The sequence below is a fragment of the Phalacrocorax carbo genome, chromosome 5, assembly GCF_963921805.1.
Source record: "Phalacrocorax carbo chromosome 5, bPhaCar2.1, whole genome shotgun sequence".
NCBI classification, from domain to species: Eukaryota; Metazoa; Chordata; class Aves; order Suliformes; family Phalacrocoracidae; genus Phalacrocorax; species Phalacrocorax carbo.
The window spans coordinates 50,166,339-50,187,616 of record NC_087517.1 but is presented as its reverse complement, the minus strand read 5'-3'; the positions used below and the strand labels follow the sequence as shown (position 1 = coordinate 50,187,616).

At 38.5% G+C, this 21,278-nt stretch overlaps 2 protein-coding genes across 2 annotated transcripts in view; one reads left to right on the top strand and one right to left on the bottom strand.

Annotated features, from left to right (window-relative positions):
* Positions 1-748: 748 nt before the first annotated feature.
* Positions 749-21,229, bottom strand: APIP (APAF1 interacting protein). Its single transcript, XM_064452358.1, has 8 exons — positions 20,847-21,229; positions 14,013-14,113; positions 10,915-10,963; positions 9,479-9,596; positions 8,258-8,393; positions 5,507-5,674; positions 4,846-4,968; positions 749-3,676 (listed from the first exon to the last, which is right to left on the bottom strand). Exons 1-7 carry the CDS (start codon positions 20,880-20,882, stop codon positions 4,869-4,871), a joined length of 708 nt encoding a protein of 235 aa, XP_064308428.1. The 5' UTR covers positions 20,883-21,229; the 3' UTR covers positions 749-3,676; positions 4,846-4,868.
* PDHX (pyruvate dehydrogenase complex component X) overlaps positions 20,800-21,278 on the top strand; it is a 93,718-nt gene continuing 93,239 nt past the window's right edge. The window contains exon 1 of the mRNA XM_064452357.1: positions 20,800-20,883. The gene's annotated coding sequence lies outside the window, so the exon portion shown is untranslated. The remainder of the gene's footprint in view (positions 20,884-21,278) is intronic.

Here is a 21,278-nt window from a genome sequence, read left to right as displayed (position 1 = left end):
TAACTGCTTGCTGCAAGTCAGAGCTCTATCTCTTAATGCTTCCAGATGCTATATTCTGCAGTTTTATTTCCTTCTTGGAAAGCAAGTAGGATGTTTGCTAGGAAATTAGTTTTACTGGGAAATACTGGAACTTAATTAGCATTTTGGATGACCCACTTGACATGGAAATTATGTCATTTTTATATAAGCCTATCTGGTGATACTAAATCTAGATAATCGGCTTCAGTAAAGATCGAGTCTTTGCTGCAAACGTATAAAAATATCTAGCTGGCTTATTAGCCTACAATTCACATCAGAAAATGATCTAGACATAAAAATGATGGGAGTTTAGAAGCTTAAATCATATGGGAAATTTTCATAATTTTGTTCTACATAATTGGAGCTGAACTCCAAGAGCTTTCTGAACACTCTGGGAAACAGTAATCATTTCACCAGTTTATGAAGCCACCAAAGATGTGAAGTCACTGATTTCTTTGCTGAGAGTTCACACACAAACAGATGTGAGAAGACTGTATTTAGCTGTTTTCCCTACTACTGAATGGAACTCTGAGCGTCTCAGAATCCTATATGAAAGAATTTTAGAAATTTGATATTTCTCACAGATTTTAGAAAGGCTAATTGTAGCTGGATGAGGAAGTGAATATTTGTAATTAACATGACCCCAGAGGAATATATTTGGCAAAAAATACGTTTCCTTGTGAGTGTTCTTTTGTAGTTTGTCATTTTATACATGCAGAACAAAACAACACCAAGTGTAAAATCATCTTTATCATCTTTATCCTTACAAAACGTCAGCATTATGGAATGATACAATTATGTCCTATTCCGACAGCATCATCAGAATACCACAGGAATTTACATTTTGCAGAAATCTAGCAGTAACATAAAGAGTCAAAGCTCACAATCAATCAGTGGCAACTAGATTTCAAGACTAAGTGGATTGTTACATCAAAAGTATTTTTGTTAGCATGCCCATAGGGAAGAAAAGCTAACAGAAATACAATCTGCTTTCCCTTCATGTCAGTCACAACTCTGAAGTCTTGAAAATAGAGCTGTTTTGTGCTTAAGTGGAGCAGAGTAGTATGCAGCCTGTCCAAAGTCACTCTCTGATCTAAAAAGTAACATTTTTCACCCAAGATCTTACTGCAATCCACACACACTCACAGGACGCGGAGCCACTACAAAATATTTGCCACTGGCAAACAAGTGTCTAGCAATGAAAAAAATGTATCAATAAACATACAGTCAACAACCGGCAGTAACTTAGCGATACCCGCTCTTTCACAATAATTAAGGTCACCCTCCCCCCTAAGGTTTAAAGGTTGCACACTGCAGGTACAGCACTACGTACGGCAGGGAAGGACAAACATGCCTAACGGTCACAAGACACTGATCTTAGGGAAACCTGCCAGTTTGGCAGCACAGCACCACTACTCTTTCTGAATGTTAAGAATCGGGTAGCACAAGCCTTTGGGAAGGGAGTTCAGAAATAAAGTCAGTGGCATAAACCATAAAACAGTCAATGATATTCTTGTTTTCCTAAAATGTGTAAGGAAATCCCGAAAAGGACTAAATGTCATTATTCCTTTAAGAATAGAATGGCAAAGATTTTGTTAACTTAAATTCACCGTAATCGATGCTGGTGAGTCTTGCAGTCCAGTCATCAGGGGAAAAAAGAGGCCTGTCTGAACTATATGGTAATTCCTTTTAACACTTTAGTTGATATCTGACTGACGGGGACATGAAAATTTTAGAGCAAAGCGTAGGTATTTCCTGTTGAGAAAATTTGAAGCTTCCCAGAGAGGTGAGGGTATGCTGTCTTGGTAGATGAGTACTCAGCAAGTTTCTGATGGCAGATTGTTCTATAATGAATCATTCCTGTGGAACAGTAACTTCATCAGTCAAGGTCTTGATGTCATCTTTGACAGTGGCCATTGGTCCCGTAGCAGCAGATGCTGAACACGCTCTCTTGTGCAGCACAGAAAGACTGTAGCTGCTACAAGGATGCGGAGATCAGAGGGATCTGTTTGCTGACAAATTGGCAGCATAGCAGCAGCAATTCTGCTGGATACACCAAGCTGTCACAGTACAGGTGACCACATCTTACTGCTTAGGAACAGCTGGTACCCAGCAGGCTGGATCAGGTCAGCAGGCACTTGACTTATACCATAACGCCTTACTGAAAATGTTTTGTCGGAGCCCAGTGACAAACCGTCACATGGGGACACATATACCCACCAAGCCAAAGCAGGATGTTTTTTTTGTGTAAGTTCAGCACAATGCAATTAGCAGTAACTAAAGTGACCAACAGCATGTGTTGTGCTATAATCAGTAGTCTGTCATACAAAAATACAAGAAGTTTCTTCCTGGCTTCTTCATTTAGCAGAATACTTTCCACATATTTCAGTTCAGTTCTTTCTGAATTCTTCAGAGCATCCACAGCAAATGCCTGTCCAAAAGTAGCTGAGTAAGTCTGAATCATCATCCCCATGGAATGGGGGGAGTGCTGTTTGCCATCCCTGGCTTCAGCCACCTCGCCTTTTGCCCCAGCTCTGCTTCTCTTTGGACCCACCTCTGAGTTGATTCAATATTTTACCAGTAGCTTATTAAGAAACAATATAATAATTTTCTTCCCCCACTCGTGCAGTGGTTCTTTTCTTAGGTTGAAGAGTAAATTAATCTCATGGAAGCTCAAGAAAGTGCCAGAGATGATGCAAGGAGAAGTGTTAGGAATGCACGGCCCCTAGCAGAAAGCAAGGTCAACAGGCACTTACCCTGTCTCAGTTCACTCTTAGGACTACAGTCTCAATACTCAGTCAGAAAGTTGGTCAGTCAAGGCTTAGACTGAGGCCACTGGGGAGCCATTCCAAGAGATTTTAAAATAAGACACTAAGATACATAAATATGTGAGACTATATTTTGATGAGCAGTTTGATTAAATCTACTAAGGTAGATTTAGGCTGGCTAATCATAAGTCATAAAAAGCTGTTTTAAAGTTGTAATAAACAAAATCTTATTGAAAGTGAATGAATTTGAAGAGGTAAAAAACAGAGAAGATCCAGAGCAGTCTCTCAGTAAAAACTTCCAAAGGCATGCTATAAAATTATGTGTATCCTACTCATTACAATGATAATTAAGAGAATTAAAAAATATATATGCTACAGGCTTAATTAAAAAAAAAAACCAAACCCTATTAACACACCATGAATGAATCAACAGTTCAAACAATGCTTTAAACTTTATACCTAACTTCTAATTAAGGGGTCATCCTCACTTTTTTACCACAAGAATAAAGGCTACTATAACTTTCAGAAATGGACACACAGAACAAGTTAAATGACGTAGCAGTAGAGCAGGATCAACAAATGCAGGTTTTTGAAATATGAATTTTTAAAGCACACAAACAAAATGTCACATTAGTTCTCCACAGCTTTTGTCAATATCTTTTTTTGCATCTGAATTTTCATTCTTCTTACTGTAACATTTGACAGGTTTCATAAATAGCAATGATTGTTCAACATTTTTGTTTTTGTTTCAACTCTCCTTTTCTTCTTGGATGTGTTTAATCACCAAAACTGACTGCTAATGTCTGTCAATCAGCCGAGTATAACAGCACCCCCTTCTGGTTTTAACAGCGTGAGGTGAGACCGGGAACTCCCATCATCATGTAAGAAACCTGTACAGGAGGAAAAAGATATATGTGCAAATATTCTAAAACTAGGTATTTAGTAAGAAGAAATAGGCAAAGGAATATTAATGCCACTACATTAGCCCAATGTATTCCATTGCAGGGACTGAGGAGCAATTTTAGAGTGGTTCTTGCAGGCCATGAGGTAGCTCTGTGCAGGTGTGCTAGCCAGGGCGTCTTCATCACTGTATGCAGTGGCAGCACTCCAAATACCTGTTCACACAGAGACTCACCTGACAGCAAGTCTCCTGTGCCACCGCTTCCTCCTCTAGTGTGGGCATAAAGGCTAATGATACAAGCACTTGTCTGTTCTGGGCTCATGCTGCCTGAGCAGCCATTTGTCAACTCTTCTGATGCAAACGTGTTGGGTGGAGGGGATTATCTGATGGGCCAGCTCTGTGCAAAAAGTTAGCCTATCCTGTTTAATCAGACCACCACTTTGGCCTAGCAACTCCTTTATAAGCGTTCCGGACTCTGAAACATTACGCTACCACTGTGTTTGCCATACCAACCTGTGTATTGTTTCAGGGATCCTTCATGTAAAGTACTGCCTGATTACATAATGTATGTGCTTTTACTTTAAAGTATTTGTTAAGAAAACTTTCAAAACATTGATCATTGCTACATTAGAAAACAAAAGGTCATGGTGATTTGCTGTATGAGGTAAACAGGTGACACTAATCAATGAAACTTAAATTGCAAACAGCCATCTCTGCTGAAGGAAGAAAACCCCAACCCACCATATAAGTAATATCACTGAGATGGACTGAAATCAAACCTGATCCTGCAAGCTGAAGAACAAATGTGGGTGTTCAGGCATCTCTGTACCAATTAGCTTACAAGGCTGAGGTCTTTTTTCTCCATTAGCTTTCCTGGTAATGCTTGATACAATTTATTGTTAAAAAGCAATTGCACTCCATGCTGTACCTAGGGCTAAAATACGCACAGAACATACTTAACTATTAATACATATCTTTTTGTTGCACTGTGTGTTAAAGGTGCACTATTTCAGGCATAGATACAATTGCAGTGGTAATGAAGCAGAGGGGGGGAGGTGTGCAATACTGAAGTTTCCTGAGTGGGAAAGCAGACCAAAGTGGTGGCGTCACCCGCAGTCTCTCCCCCCAAACAGATCATCTCTACAGATAAATTCACACCTGAATATAAAAGCTGTTGTCATTTACAAGATCCCGTTTTCTCCTGCTGGATGTTTTGAAGGATCTAGCCCATGCTGCTTCATCTGCACTGCGATATCAAACAAGTAATCATAACACTCACACCTGTAATTCAAAGGGAAAAAAAAAAGTGAAATGTAAAGTAAGGCTCAAGTCTTACCATGTTTATGAAAACTAATAGTTTTCTTCCTTGAGCTTTATATCATCAATGCAACAGTCTGACTGGACGGTTCTATTATCGTCTATTTCCGTTACTGCGGTATGGAAAGTGCCCAGCATTTTTGCTACATGATCCTGATTTGCTGCATTTCCATCAGCAAATGAAGAAGTAAATTCCAAAAATGGGACTAGGGAAGACTATATGAGCAGTATGGGCAGGTGTCATATAACAGCAGAGATTGTCCGCAGGTTTCATATGAGGGACTTGTCCGTATGAAAGTAAATGTTGACAACCCTATCAGCCAGCATTGATACGAAAGGAAAACCAGGCCGTAGAATCACCCGTTCCCAAAAGCTCCCTCTACATTCAGTGAGGCTAGAACAATGAATCATTTTCCATGAATTGGAAATACCTGTGACGTTAAGGTCATTAAGATTTTGAAGTATAATGGCAAAAGATACCATATGCCTAAATTGTACTCACATTGTTTTGGCTTTTTCCCATGTTTCTCCCCACACGTAAACGCCGTGACGTCTGACCAATACAGCACAAGTGTCTGGGTATTTTTCCAACGCACGTGCCATTCTTTCCTTGAGATCCTTCTCTTCTGGTGTATTCTCAATAATGGGAACCACTAGTGTATCATCATATCTAAAAGAAAAATGAATGTTCATGCATTTAAAAAACGTTGTGTTTGGATGTATGAAGCTTTTCCCTAAGAAAGAGATTCTCCTTTGACTGTGTAAACATGTTAACAAATTCTCAACACTAGTGATTTTACACTCTTCTCTTGTTAGTCATGCTGTAACATAAAAACTCTCAGGAACATCCCTCATTCCCAAACGTATGCTATGCTGGCAATACGCTTGAGGCACAAAAAGGAAATAACGCTTTAATGTATTACGTGTAGCTGTTTGTTCACATATCACTTTGTAGTTGAGTCCCTTTACTACTTTTTCAGACTCTCTTCATCCTGTATTGGCATCACCTACAAGCTTTATCTCAGATTAAATTATTTAAAAGAATCACATCATGAAGAAGGAAATGAAGCTGTTTGCTGGAGAGCAGAAAAAAATTAATTTAGGTAGTCCAAAAAGCCCCTGGAAATAAGATTGTCCTGCTAAGGCATATAAATAGAAAGTAGAGTCAACACATGAAAAATAAATTCTCTGTGATGGAGTCATTGGTGGGCTATATGTGATCTTAAGAGAGCCTGAGAACCCCAGTTCCAAAGACAAGATGATGCATGTTACTCAGTGGAACTTGCCTAAGAGTTTCTTCTGAAGGAGGACTGGGATATTTGGCATTGTTTGAACCTTAATTAACACTGGCAGAAACTTGTTTAAATAGTTTTAATAAGTCCCCAGTTCAGGTTCAGATTTATCATTGAGATCACATAGATATTTCATGAGTGGATGCTAGTAGTACTCACTTTTATAAAACACAGAGAGAAAGCAATGGTAAAAATAATGGAGCTTGTATTTCAGATCAGATGTTTAGAAAATTAAAAAGTCTCATCCCTTACAGTTTTCCAAGCTGATGCTTTCCAAGGAAGTCTACAAATATAGTAAATGAAGAAAATTGGTTTTTGTAGGTTTACTTTCACTCTTACATATTCTGATCATTAAAATTAGATTTGGAGTATTTGCTGCCAGGGAGGCCAAATGAGCTAAGGGATTGCTTTCCTAGGCTCTGCTTTCTACTTGGACATGAGTTTGGAAGCAGGTATAAATACCATACCTGATTCTTAATTATAACAAAAGCTTTTGATCATAAACTAATATCTACAAAACCCCAAGAAGACTCTGAATGAGGTAAATATTTGATGTCTCTTTATTTTTACTTAAATATAAGCAGCCTACATTTAGCCAAACCTTCATATAAAATACCTTGGGACAGTCTGAGACTTCCAAAGCTATTTACTACAGATCTAGTTCTCCTTCTGCTGAAGTGAAAGATAAAACTATTCTGGCATCACTGGATCATATTTAGGCTAACAGATACTTCTGATTACCCTATCTGTAGCATTTTCCTGGATAGCTTCCAGAAAAGGTTTATGTAATTAGAAACAATATATTGTCAATCCCTTTTCTGAAAGACCCCATCGCATAGTATCGAATTTCTTTTGAATTCAGTGGGGATCCTCATGTGAGGCAAGACAGTGGAATCAGTCTAGTATGGACGAATATGTACTTAGGAACCATGTAATCTGGAGTTTTGATTTCTTTAGTTTTTCTGGTAGATTAACAGGATGACAACAGGACAACCTGGAGATATGGAACACAATAAATACAATGTCTCCTGACTAACAATTAGGAATGTTTGAGAATTCAAAATGCATATCCAGAAAATAAAATAGTGTGGATTTTTTAAAAAGCAGTGTTTTCAGAAAATTCAATATAAGGGGTGTCTTTTGCCACATTAAAAATACAAATGCTGATGCTGACAAGAAGGTAAAGCTGGCAAGTCAACCAAAACTCAATAAAATATGCCCGGGCGTAAAATCACACACCAGACATATGGCTTGCTCCCTTGCTAGAGGGCAACAGTTGCAAAAATTAACATTAAAAAGTGGAAAGAATTTAGCATTTCAATTTTTCATCTAATTGTCACATATTATATAAATGTTGTTTGCGGATCCCAGTTCAACAGTCTGGGTGGAGTCCTCAAAACAAGCCATCACACATAATTTGAAATAACTCAGCACTTACCTCAGACCTCATCCTTGAAAAGTAATAACATTATCTTTAATGAGCTGTTTATTCTGAATTTTCTTTCAAAGTCTGTCAAGTAAAATCTGAAATTCTCTACTCTCTTAACATGCCCTAAACTAGCACAGGCACTGATATGTGAAGTCCACCCAAATGTAGTTTGTACGTTACCAATCCAACCTAATGCTGGTTGGCTCCAGTGTCAGTTTAACATTGTATAGATGTGTTAACATCTCTGTTCTTGAGATATTTGTCAGGACATAGCTCTTTATTTGGTTTGTTTCTGTAGCTCAACAGACCACGGTAGCCTTGACATTAGAAGACTTTATCTCGGATCTCTTCCATAGGCTTGAGACCTTCTCAGAGAAAGCCAATGATTGATTTATTCCAGAGGTCTTTTTACTTCTTATTCATAATGCTTTAACTACACTTTAACACACATAACTCAGACAACTTGTCATCTTTTATATTGCTGAAAAAATGATCAAATAGCAGGCCTCCTTTCTTAAATACAGAGAAGTACCGGTAATAGCCTCCTGAAGTACACTTCTGGATTCCTTTTATCATCTCCTGATGGGTAATACTGAACTCTTTCCCTGGGTAAAGAAGCGTAGCCATAACAGCAGCCTTGGAATGAGTATGGATCACTGCACCTGCCCCTAATAACAGAAAAAGAAGAAAAAAATAAATTTTTAGAATGAATTTTAAAATGTGTCTATTAAGAAAATTTTATCCACATGCTTGATCCATTTCCTTTGGCTAGGAATCTTAGCAAATGTTGATCTACTGTATTTGAGGAAAAAACATACAGCAACCTAAATAAAGGTATGAGATAGTTACTCATCTATAAAGGATAATTATGGATTGTCTTAGGACACTAGTTTTAATTTTTAGTTAGTGACAAATTCCAGGAAACTACTTGCACAAATGCAAGGAGAAACACTACTTGTACATTTCTTTACATACTGCAATGGCTGAAACACTCTGTTAATTTCATCAGAGTTCTGAGATCCTAAGGTATTCCCAAACTTATTTATGAGATGGAAGCTTAAATTTTACTTTTTATGCTAGTACTCTTCTTCTATTATGCACTGACTGTCTGAAAAATATTTCTTGTTATCTTGTTGTGTCATAATGGAAAGATAGGTAGACAATAATTACAATTTACTTACAAAGTTGCAATGTTGCCAAAAATGTGAAATGAGTTTTCCTCAGGTACACATGTAAGCTTTTTGGGCAGGAAGATCAGAAGACAGTCCCTAAATCCTTTCTAAAGTAACAGATGTAAATCTTACATAACAGCAAAAGCTCTCTATTACTGTCCACCTGCAAAAGAAAAGTTTCATACTTTTTTCACCTATCCATAATTTAGAACCGCTGATCAGAGCCAATGGTTGTAAAAGGATCTAATACATAGTTGCTGAATAGGCAAAACTACTGGTATAAAACTGCTGTAAATCCCCCAGCCCGTCCCGCAACCTACTAATATACTGCACTAAAAATTAGTGCCAAAAAGATGATCACAGGAGAGCTACGTGAGAAGATTAGAATGTAAATGACACTCACAAGATGTTACCATGGATTATCTTCCATTGTACACATTCCTTTGCAAACCAACTTATTTTATAGTTTCATATTTAACTGTAACCTCCATGTATAAAGAATATGGTATTGAATTTCAATTTTGTGGATGTGTGTATACAGTATTTCAGTCATCGCTGAATAAAAAATGTTCGCTACGCACCTCTCATAATGTAGGCATTCATAAAAAGAGGCGTGCACTGGCTTTTCTTTAGTTTCTTATGCGGTGGAGGACCACTGATGTCCTGTTCGTTAATGTCACAAACAAACATATCTTCTGGCTGTAAGGAAGAATAAATTATTTTGACCTCTGATGACATGAATAGTTCTGTTTTCCTCATAGGGAGACAAATATATACACCATATATTTAATATAGAATGTGATTTTAACTTTGTAAAAATGCTGTAACACACCACATTTATTCTAGCTTCTCATCCTATTTACTGACATTGTGTAATGTGAATTAATATTAGGTACTCTTTTTATTACTCTTTTTATTCAGACTGCTGCCAAGCAGGTATTTGTAAAACTAAAATTTTCTCAGAAAGGAGACAGCCTGTACCTAAATAACAGACAATAGGTCAAAAGGAAAAGTAGTAACCAATTCAAAAAAGAAATGTAGACATACTTTTCCTTCCCCCCTTAAAGAACCAACAAAGGACATAAATTAAACTTACAGTTATTTAACTTGTAGAACTATTTTTTTAAACCTTGCTTTTAGTAGCTTTACATGAATGTTACCTTTGCATCTATCAGCTACTCATAATAGTACAAAAAATTGTTCAGGGCAATAATAAAACTTTCTTCTTTAATGTTATTTTAAAAATCAGCAGGAAATAGAGTTGCAAGAGATTTCCTTACTCATTGTGCTCAATCCACTGCCACTGCTAGGAAAAAACAGACCAACACACATCTTGCCATGTTATGCCTTTGCCTGCCTTACTTGCTAACATGCCCAGCCAGCACTGCTGCGAAACCCCAAGTTTCTATCAGCGAAGGGAATCCTTTCACTTGTTTTCAGATGTATAAAACAACAAATCCTTTACACATATTATTCTATTCTGGGGAGTTCCTGCTGTCATAAAATAGTTACCATTTATTATTTTCCCTTCCACTTATATTTTGGGATTTTTTTTGTAAAGGAGACAGATAGACAAGGTCACTTTTCATGGGGAGAGCCCATCTATTTACTAAGAATATCAAGACAAAGTTTATTTTCACTCAAATGAAAATAAACAGAGATGAGGTGTTAATGCTTAATTACTTATGTGCCACAGTAACTTGAAACTGTAGCCAGACAGCTATAAAGCCATTCAAGTCAGATGAAGAATAAAGCTGGACTTGAGTAATGCTTGAATCTCACAGTCTTCTGTGTTAATTTAAAGCAAAATGATCATCAAGACTATTCTGCACTGGCCACTGAAACACATTGGCTTGCTATGCTAATGGAGTACTGGGCAAAATCCTCAGTTGTTTCAATAAGGCAGTCAATAGTATAAGAAGTTTCCGATTTTACAGAAGTCAAAATGAAACTCTAAACAAAGGTACTCTCATCCTTCTCAAGATGAGCTCTGAGGTAAAAATACAGTTCAACGTACCTGTATTCTTTCCTTTTGGACTCCTGAAGGTGCAATGTAGATTTCATTCCTAAGAAAAGTTACAGACAGGAAAAACCAATAAACACAGGGTTGTTCAGCTGCAAGGACATTAGAGCTCTCAATCCACTGAAAAGGAATAGCAAATCTAGCCCCTCATAATGTAATAACTTCCTTGCTCCTTCTGTAGATTGACATGTAGGTGGTTTTCAAAACAGAACCGAATCATACAAGGGCATATGAAATCTCTGACTTGCAGGGGTACAAAACTGTGCTCTCAACTTTTGTCAAGAGATCTGAAACACACGTAGGAAGTGCAGACTTATTTTTCAGACAAAGAAAACCCCACAGCCTCCCCCTGCAATAATCCCAAACATAAATCCCCAGAATTCAGAATAAAAATGGAACATGAGAAATTGCAAGCAGATACTGAGCTATGACAAAAGAGGTGACAAAACTATTACTTAAAAATCCACAGACTACCTATAAGCAATATTAATTATCTTTAGTATTCTACAATGTAAATAATTTTGGGTTTTGTTATAACTGTGTAGTTTAGGTTTTTAATGCATTTATGTATTTATTTGCATTGATAAAATGATAACACTAATTCAATGCAATTAAATAACTGAAATTCAAGTAGAAGTGCATCACTTCTTGTGAGGCTTACATGAAAAAAGACTATAAAAATTGATTTAAATTGAAATTATTTTAAGATGGTATCTGAAATATTTTCAATAATAGCAAAAAAAATCACATCAATTGTAATCACTATTCCCTTTCAACACTAACATACTAAAGTTAGGAGCACAGAGACATCTAGTGAATAATTAGTCAAGTTACAGATACATTTCCTAAGGACCACAAGATGCTTATATTTCTGTACAAGTGCACTTAGAAGAGCAACAAAGCTGCTGGAGGGTCTGAGGCACAAGTCTTATGAGGAGCAGCTGAGGGAGCTGGGGTTGTTTAGCCTGGAGAAGAGGAGGCTGAGGGGAGACCTTATTGCTCTCTACAGCTACCTGAAAGGAGGTTGTAGTGAGGTGGGTGTTGGTCTTTTCTCCCAAGTGGCAAGTGATAGGATAAGACGAAATGGCCTCAAGTTGCGCCAGGGGAGGTTTTTATTGAGGAAAAATCTCTTCACCAAAAGGGCTGTCAAGCATTGGAACAGGCTGCCCACGGAAGCGGTTGAGTCACCATCCCTGGAGGTATTTAAAAGCCATGTAGGTGTGGTGCTTAGGGTGGACTTGGCAGTGTCAGGTTTATGGTTGGATTTGATGATCTTAAGGGTCTTTTCCAACCTAAATGATTATATGATTCTAACTCTTCCAAATATACAATGCTTAAGACAACGTACTTTTCACAGTGGTAAAACGGCTGTGAAGCGCTTCAAAATGCAGTTTTATCATATTTGTAATTTTTAACATTCATGAATTAACACTGTCAAGATTGCATTAATTTAGTCTTAATTCTTTTGCATGAACAAGATGATAGAGAGTGCAACATATCAAGAAATCAAGTGGTAATCTGGTTACTAATGAGACATATTTTTTCTTAAAACAAATTTTTTTTCTTTTTTAGAAATTAATCACAAAGGGAACATCTGTTGATGAAATACAGCCTTTGAAATACAGGACACCTGACAAAGAATCCTAGATCCATTTTTAATATGCTATTGCAAGTCTGAATTGGCATTTTTATTCTGAGTAGTCGATAGGAACTGAACAGAGAATAACGCTGATTAGGATTAACTGGTAAGACCAGTTTGTTCAAATTTCAATCGATTTTCAATTGTTCTTTCACTATTTCCTATGTAACAATTCTAAGCTAGCCTGAGCTCTGCCTCATAGCTACTAATTTTGAAACATAGCTACTGTTACTGTAGGTATAAAACAGTATGGCCATACAGATTACTATTCCTAGATCACGTACAATACTGATTCCAACTCAAATATGTATTTCAGGGTAGTCTGAGCAACCAAGTTATAGAACTGCTGAGCAAAACTGTACCACTATGTTAACATATTCTCTGTTGACACCATTTGTCTTGCCACAGCCAACATAAATAGCACTGAAACGACAAAGAAAATAGCCTACATTTAGCTACCCATGAGAAATCAGTGCTAAAAAGATATTTCCATAGATGAAGAACTTTAAAAACAAGAATTAACGTATCATTCCTCTCATTATTATTATTGCTGTTGCTTTGCTTGCAAAATCAAGCAGGGAAGTAAAATGACCTGCACAAAGCCATTGGAACAGCACAAATATTAGCATTTAGAGCCTTTACTTCAGATACATATACATCTCATATATTTGAACAGCAATGGCTGTTTGTGTCTGCATGCAAGTGTACGTCAGAAAAATGAGAGGTCAGTCACTTTCAAGTTAAGAGTGTCACAACACCCTGTGTCTAGGGACAGAATTTCAGGCACTGTGCAAGGTGTTTGGCAAAATGAGGACTTCTCTTTTTTCAGTGGCCACTGAGAGGAGCTCTGTCTCCATTAAAAGCTTGGAAAGTATGAATAGGGGAAGATGAGCAAATTAAATAGCAAAGTGGTGCTCCTTAGTAGTGGATACACTCCAAAATTTATTTTGCTTTTACCTGTCCTGCTTTAACAATATGTTAAGAATATCTCCTTAGAAATTATCTCAGTAGAACAGTAATTTCCTTCTTAAAGGAAATGTCTTGCCTGCAAAATGTCTAGGGTGGGATTAATCTCATCTACCACAGGCATTTGAAAGCTCTGTGCCTGGTGTAACCCACTCTAAATTCCATAGTCAGTGAAACGAGACGGGGAAATGCATTGTTCCTTAAAGATAATTCATCTACCATAAACAAAGATAGGAAAAGGACAGTAAAAAGCCACTCTCTGAAGTTGGCTTTCTCCATTGAAGGGACTGCAATGATTGATTCAGATTAGCCACCTTCCTTCTACATGGTTAAATCTGGTGTACTGTTCATTTCTGCCTCTACCTTCTTGCTCACTCTTGACTTTCAAATATTTTTCATGGAACTGAAATGCCCTCACCAACTGCTAAATACAGCCACCCCCACCCCCCACCCATCGTCATATTCTTTCTCTTCCATCTTTACTTACCCATGTTTCAAGCTGATTCCTCCACCAGTTCCTGTTACCCAGCCTAAACCATAAAACAGTCTACAAAGCTCTGGGATAAGATTTCTTGGATGTAACTTCTCCTAAAAATAAATTAAAGAAATACATTAAAAAACATCAGAAGCATCACAAACCTAGAAATTCAAATTTTGAAATTGAGTTTAAAGGTATAGTATTTTCATACTGCAGTACGACAGTCTAATTTAGGCTTATGAACTTCAGTTACAAAATGATGGCGTGTTTGCACAATGCCCTTCACGCTTTGCAGGGGCCAGTCACACCTTGAAACGAACAAGCAAAACCCCCAAATAAAATGCATGTCTGATTATCCTTCACAGGAAAGGTCTCATCTGAAACTTATTCAAGTGGCCCACAGGTATTATACCAGCAAGATTAAGTACAGACTGCTGCCATAAAAAAATAAATGCCTCTAACATTATCAATTTTTAAAAGCTCAGCTAATAACTTTTCCCATTGAACCAGTTTTCTGTACGTTTATTTTGCTTGATTTACAAATTTCAGTAGAACAGACTTTGTTAGTTCTGTTATATTTTTGCACAGCAGTTAAAGACATCATAGAAAACATTTCAAAATTATTTGATGAACTTCACATTCCTACATTTCTACAATGTGAGGTAACCTCACATGCAGTTTAGCCATGCATTATTTTAATATTTATTTCAGAAGGAAAAGAAAGGTCTTAAAATTTTCCATATTCCATTGTTTATTACATCAATAAATATATCTAGATCTATCTATTAACCAAAGGTACCTGTAGCGTCAGAGATTCATTCATAGTTAATCTAAACCAGAATGGCTTTAGAGTACAAGCCAAAACTATTTATTGGAAATCCTAAACATTACACTAAACATAAAACTAAGAAAGCTGTACCTAACAGGTAGCCGTCTTTGATAAGAGAGTGCTATATTGGAAAATTAAAGATTTTGAATGTTGGAATAATTTACATGAGAAATATAACCACTATACACAGAGAAAACTGAGAGATGCTACTTCAATTCATGCTGTGTGCTTGAATTTATGTATCTGCATGTTGTCTTGAGTATTTCTTTTAGCTTATCTGAGAGAATAAAAAGCCAAAGTCTTCCCACATTTACCAGTGTAAAAAAAAAATTTACGTGTGCTTTCACAAAGATCTTGATAAAACTGAACCCATCAAGTAAGAAATTAAACAGCAGAGAAACAGAGCAGTAATTCTATTTATGTCAGTTTATCTCCCTGGGATGGGGTGACATTTCCATTTACACTACCACAGTAATACAGCTGGTGGTGTTTCTTATATGGGTGCATGACAGAAATCAGCCATTAAGCACAACAGAGGTGCTCCTTGAATTGTTTTCAATAGAAAAATGGATTAGTTTTAGGAAGGCTAAACACTTAGGTCACCAATGCAGCCAACTCTCACTTAATTATTTTTATATATGCATTGAGCCTGATCAGTACTTCAAAGTTCAACTTAATAGTGTAGCACCATATTCTTCAATGGCATTTGTTTCTGAAGCGATTATCTTCAGAGAACTGGAATTCAGAGAACTGCTATTCCTGCCTGCTCTGATTTTGTTCCCATTATTTACAGTCTCTTTTAATGTCTTAAAAAATCATGTTTATTCATTTCAACTAATAGAAACAAGACTCTAACCAGCGCTCCTAGAAGCTTATGTAAGAAGTTAATTTTTAAAGCACTGTGAACCTTCATCAGTTCACATTACCTGAAACAAATATAACAGCATATACAAGAGTACATGAAGGAAAAAAAACCCCAGGCCAAATAAGCAAATTCTACATTTACACTAAAAAAAATATGTAATCTTCCCCACTCACACAGTTGAAAATGAAACCACTCCTTTCCTGCTCTTTGCCACTGAAAACAGTACTATATATCAAGTATACTCTGGCTTAATAAACATTCCTCAAATACTAAATGACATACAAATGACTCTGAAATGTACTGTGAATCTGAAAATATTAATCCATGTGTTGTATGTTTACAAATGCAAAACAAGAGCATAGTATGCGTAAATTACTGGTCCCCATTTTGTTGTTCTGATATGCAGAATTAACAGCTGTACATAATTTTTATCTGTTTTATTCACCTGTCACAAAACTGAGTCCCATAGTATCTTGTTTTGACTCTTATTCAAAATGACATCACTGCCTATTTCTAACCTATTTACTACACCGGTATTTTTCATTTCAAAGAAAAAATATCTCTCTTCTACTTTTGATGGAATAAGCTTATATTAAACAGGTTATTTTGCTATTATTTATTGAATGCATACAGTCATAAAAACCCCTAGATTATAACACTTCCACAGTTGTTTCATATTTTCCCTGTTTGATGAATATAGACGTTTACTGCAAAATTCATATTAATGGGAGAATGAGTGCTTTTCACCACTTTAAATCTTTAAAAAGAATTTTTAAAACTTCATATTAAGAAGCTACTGAGAACATAAGAAAATAAATATAACCAAGGAATTATTACTATTTTTCTGAAGAGTTCCAAGATTATAAATAAATCCTCAGAGTTTAACAGTATTTTCCAGAATCAGTGAATACTGATTACAACCATAAACTATCTAAACAAAAATGTTACTGTACTTCATGTTTTAAATTACTGGTAATAAAAATGACAGTTCCTTCCACAACTAAAAACGGGTAATTGCTGTAATAAGCCTGGGAGTAAACATGTGTGAAAGCAGTAAGTGATTAAAACAGGATTACTCTTTGCCAAATCTCAAAGCAGTACTTTTAAATTTGACATTTAAGTTGAAGTACAGATGCCATTGGTTATTTCTTCCTGCATAGCTCCAGCTCAGGATATGGCCCACTAGTTTTCTGATACAGCTAACGGACAATATAGCTTCTTTGCTGCTATGCTGTTACCTTCTTAGCTTAAATTTCTACATGCTGCTAGGTATGAAGAAAAACTCCAGATTTCCAATAACTAAAAGAAATTACTCATTTTTCAATCCATTAAATTATTCTTTTGAAGACAAATTTGCTGGTAAATTTCTGAACAAAGACTGACTGAAAGTATTCACTGAAAATTTAGACTGTTTCCAGCAGTCAAATCTTTTCAAAAAATTATTATTGTATTCTGTAAGACTGTGGTTGGTCAAGTGAAATTAGCTTTTTTTCTATTTTATTCCATTACTGTACCTAATATGGTTTAAAAAACAAACAAAATGAACCCACCCTCCCAACCCAGAAACCCAGAAAACAATGTGGATCTAATATAAGGGAAGTCAAGGTGGACCCAGGCTACTTATGGAACAAACATATTTGGAAAGGTTTTGGGGATAATTTTTAGAAGTTCTAAAACTGAACTACAATATTGGTATTTTAAGATACTATAGCAAATAAACAGTGCCTGAAATATGTATCTAAATATGCTTAGAAATCATCTATTTTCCTCAGAAATAAGCACAGACTGCATAGATGAAGTCGTACTGTTGATATTTCATACTGATGGGTATTATGATGAGGTTTCTTTGGATAGCCACATAGTGGTAAGTTTGATGTGGTAAACCAGACCTGTGTTGCACTATATAAACAAGGTGAGAAGAGTACCATTAATAAGCACGTAGATTTCTATTTAAAATCTGTCTTTAGCATAGAAATGGATCAAATAAACCAAAGTAGCAAAAATAATGTCATGATCTTTTAAAAAAAGTCTTTCTCCAACACCTTCAGCACCATACTAGGATTCTATAATGCAAAAGGGAGTTTTTTTAGGTGAGGATAATAAACAATTGTAAGCGAGATATAAGCAAGCAATATGGTAAGGGTTCCTACTTTGCTTAAATGCCTCAGACTGTCAATTCTTATAGCAAGTACAGACCTCCAACTGGAACTAATAATTTATGGTGTGCCTTTTTTATGTTTTGAATTTTTTTTATTGCAGCAATTAGAAGCTTTAATAGTTTTTTTTAAAATGACAAGTAATTAGCTGCCCTACTGCTCAGCTTAGTCATTTATGCCCATGAAAGAACGTATCCAATGTTTAGCAGCAGGAACCCACGTTATGGGGGGTATTCTGTTAACACCCACAGAATAGAGAGAACAAAACCAAAAACTAAGTAGCACATACCAAACCCAATAGGCCAGTAGTTATTTACTACCAATACCTTTGCTGAAACGTTAAGAAAAATGTGCTGTCATCACTGTTCTCTCCCCCACCCCAATACCACCAGTGACTCTAAAGCTGAAGATTGAGTGATCCTTAATGGTCTAAAGTAAGCCTGTAAGACTTAAGCAGAAGGGAACATGGATTTTGTGAGCCCCTCGAGATTGTCTCCTGGCCCTTAGAATCACAGCAAGCAGTGGCTTTGTTTAATACAGCCCCTCTGAACAGACAGCCCACTTGCATCTTGTTGCAGTTGCTACAGGGGCTGCACACTACAGAAAAATGCTTCCAGTTGGTGTTGGACTGGCAGAACCAGGCATGAGGTGGGGAGGCAGTGGCAGCAGAAGAGGAGAAAAAGGCATGTGTGCAAGACAGTGGCAGTGGTTCTGAGGCAGGAGGCAGGGAAGGTGAAGCGATGGAGATAGCAGCCTGGGGCACGTTTGACATGGTTTGGAAGCTCCTACTTTAGCCTCATCTTTAAAACCTCCAATGACACTGAGCCACAAACTCCTTAGGCAATCTTTTTAACTGTCCCAGGTTAGAAATATTTTTCTAATGCCTAACCTAAACCCTGCTTGCTGAAACTTAAGCTTGTTATCTCTTACCAAATAGTTATGGACATAAAGAAGATGTTCTTACCTTTCATCTCTGTGACAACATTTTACATATTAACACAACTGCATTTGCTCCTCTTTTTTTTTTTTTTTTTTTTTTTTTGACTAAGCAGATTCCTTCCCTCTTTCCTGATAGGCCACATTATCTGGTCTGCTGCTGATTCTCATCTCCCTATTGTCAGTCCAACTATTCATCATGCTTGGGTCGGTCTCTTGACGAGTTTCACATACAAATAGGACAGGTATTTCAAGCCTCATCCAGGTGATGCTCCCATACACTCTAGCATGATGTTTGCTTCATTTGATGAAGTACAGCAATGCTGACTCACGTTCAGGTTGTGACGACTTGAAGTAATGAACAGTTACCAAACTACCAAAAAACCCCAGACAATCAAAGACAGAAAAAAAACCCAAAACAAACCTAAAAAAACCCAGAGGTACCATAAATAAATAAATATGGATACAAGTCCTGCGACTGCAGCCAGACTGTCAGCTGGCAACATTTTGGGAAATTTTGTAAGATTTCTATACTCTCTGCTATTTACTGAACATATATACACGCTCCTTTTCTGGGTTAAGTATAGGTGGCCTGTCCACCTTGGTAAAGTCCAGCGGTAATGGTCAACTTTGGCAAAAATGATGGTGCATGATATCAAGCCCACGAGTCCCTACTTTTGCCCTCACTCTCACAAGCTTTAGTTGCCAACAGCTCAAGGGGGTCAGGCTCTTGTCTTAGATAAACAGAAAGGAAGGGTCGGTTTATTTACAAATCATTAGATAACAGGATTACAATAAAACATTAAGATTTTACAACAGTTCTTGTTTTGCTAGCAAACAAATGTACATAGTCCACTAAAGAGAATAAAGCTTGATTTGTTAATTGATGAGCTACCTTTTCCTGTTGGGAACTAGAGAGTCCAAATACCTTTAGTAATTTGTAATTGTCCTGATACCATTTCCCACGTACACCTAACAGAAATCCTATACTCTCTGCTAATTAGTAGCTATGAAGGTTAATAGCTAAATATTAAGGTTACAAGAGTATGTGACCTGCAAAGTCCTGCAGCTGGGTCGGGGCAACCCCCAATATCAATACAGGCTGGGGGATGAAGCCATTGAGAGCAGCCCTAAGGAGAAGGACTTGAGGGTACTGGTGGACAAAAAGCCAGACATATGAGCCAGCAATGTGTGCTCACAGCCCAGAAAACCAGATGTATCCTGGGCTGCATCAGAAGCAGTGTGGCCAGCAGGTCAACGGAGGTGATTCCGCCCTGGTGAGACCCCACCTGGAGTGCTGCATCCAGCTCTGGGGTCCTCCACACAAAAAAGACATGGATCTGTGGGAGCAGGTCCAGAGGAGGGCCATGAAAATGATCCGAGGGCTGGAGCACCTCTCCTGTGAGGACAGGCTGAGAGAGTTGGGGTTGTTCAGCCTGGAGAAGAGAGGGCTCCAGGGAGACCTTATTGTGGCCTTCCAGTACCTAAAGGGGGACTATAGGAAGGGTGGGGGCAACCTCTTCAGCAAGGCCTGTTGTGACAGGACAAGGGGTAATGGTTTTAACCTAAAGGAGGTAGATTTAGACTGGATATAAGAAAATTTTTTTTACAATGAGTGTGGTGAAACACTGGAACAGGTTGCCCAGAAAGGTAGCAGAAGGCCCATCCCTAGAGGCACTCAAGGTCGGACGGGGCTCTGAGCAACCTGATCTAGTTGAAGATGTCCCTGCTCACTGCAGGGGGGCTGGACTAGATGACCTCTAAAGCTCCCTTCCAACCCAAACCATTCTATGATAATAGCCTCAGCAGCTGCAATTGCTAACTGCTGTCCCGCAGCACCCGCTGACACCAGGCGGCGGGCAGAGTGGGGGCCGGGTCGGGGCCATCTCGCCGCCCCGCCTGGGACCGTCGGCAGTCCCCCCCGGCAGGCGGGGCGACTCTGGGGTACCCGGTCCCTCCTGCAACCCGCTGAAAGAGGAGGCCGCCGCCTTCCCTTTAAAGCCCGGGCGGCCGCAGGGACCGGCGCCGTGTGCGGGGCGGGGGGCGGTCCTCGTTACCTGCGCCGCGTCGCGGTCGTTGGCGGCAGCCGCCATGGTATCGGCCGGCGAGTGCGGGAGGGGGGTCCTTCCGCGGGGGCTTCTTTCGGGGGCGGCGCGCGCAGGAAAGGGCCTGTGGAGGGAGTAGCTGGAGGGGAGATGCGGGAGCGTCCCGGGGGCGGACAGGCAGGGCTTAGACAGGTTTCGGATACGTCTCTGGTAGTTATTTGCTCGCACCCGGGGGGATAGAGGCAGCCGGGCCCGAGCAGGCGAGGGGCTGAGCGCCAACGGCTGGTGCTGCGGGAGGACCCGCCGCTGTGTCGGGGCGGGTTTGGGCCGTGGGTGAGGCCGTTCCTCAGGCGGCCCGCCGCGGGGTGGGCGACGTGCCGATTTTTTTTGTTTGTTTGTTCAGGCAGTGAGAGGGACAGCCCCGACACCAAGGAGGGCAGGGAA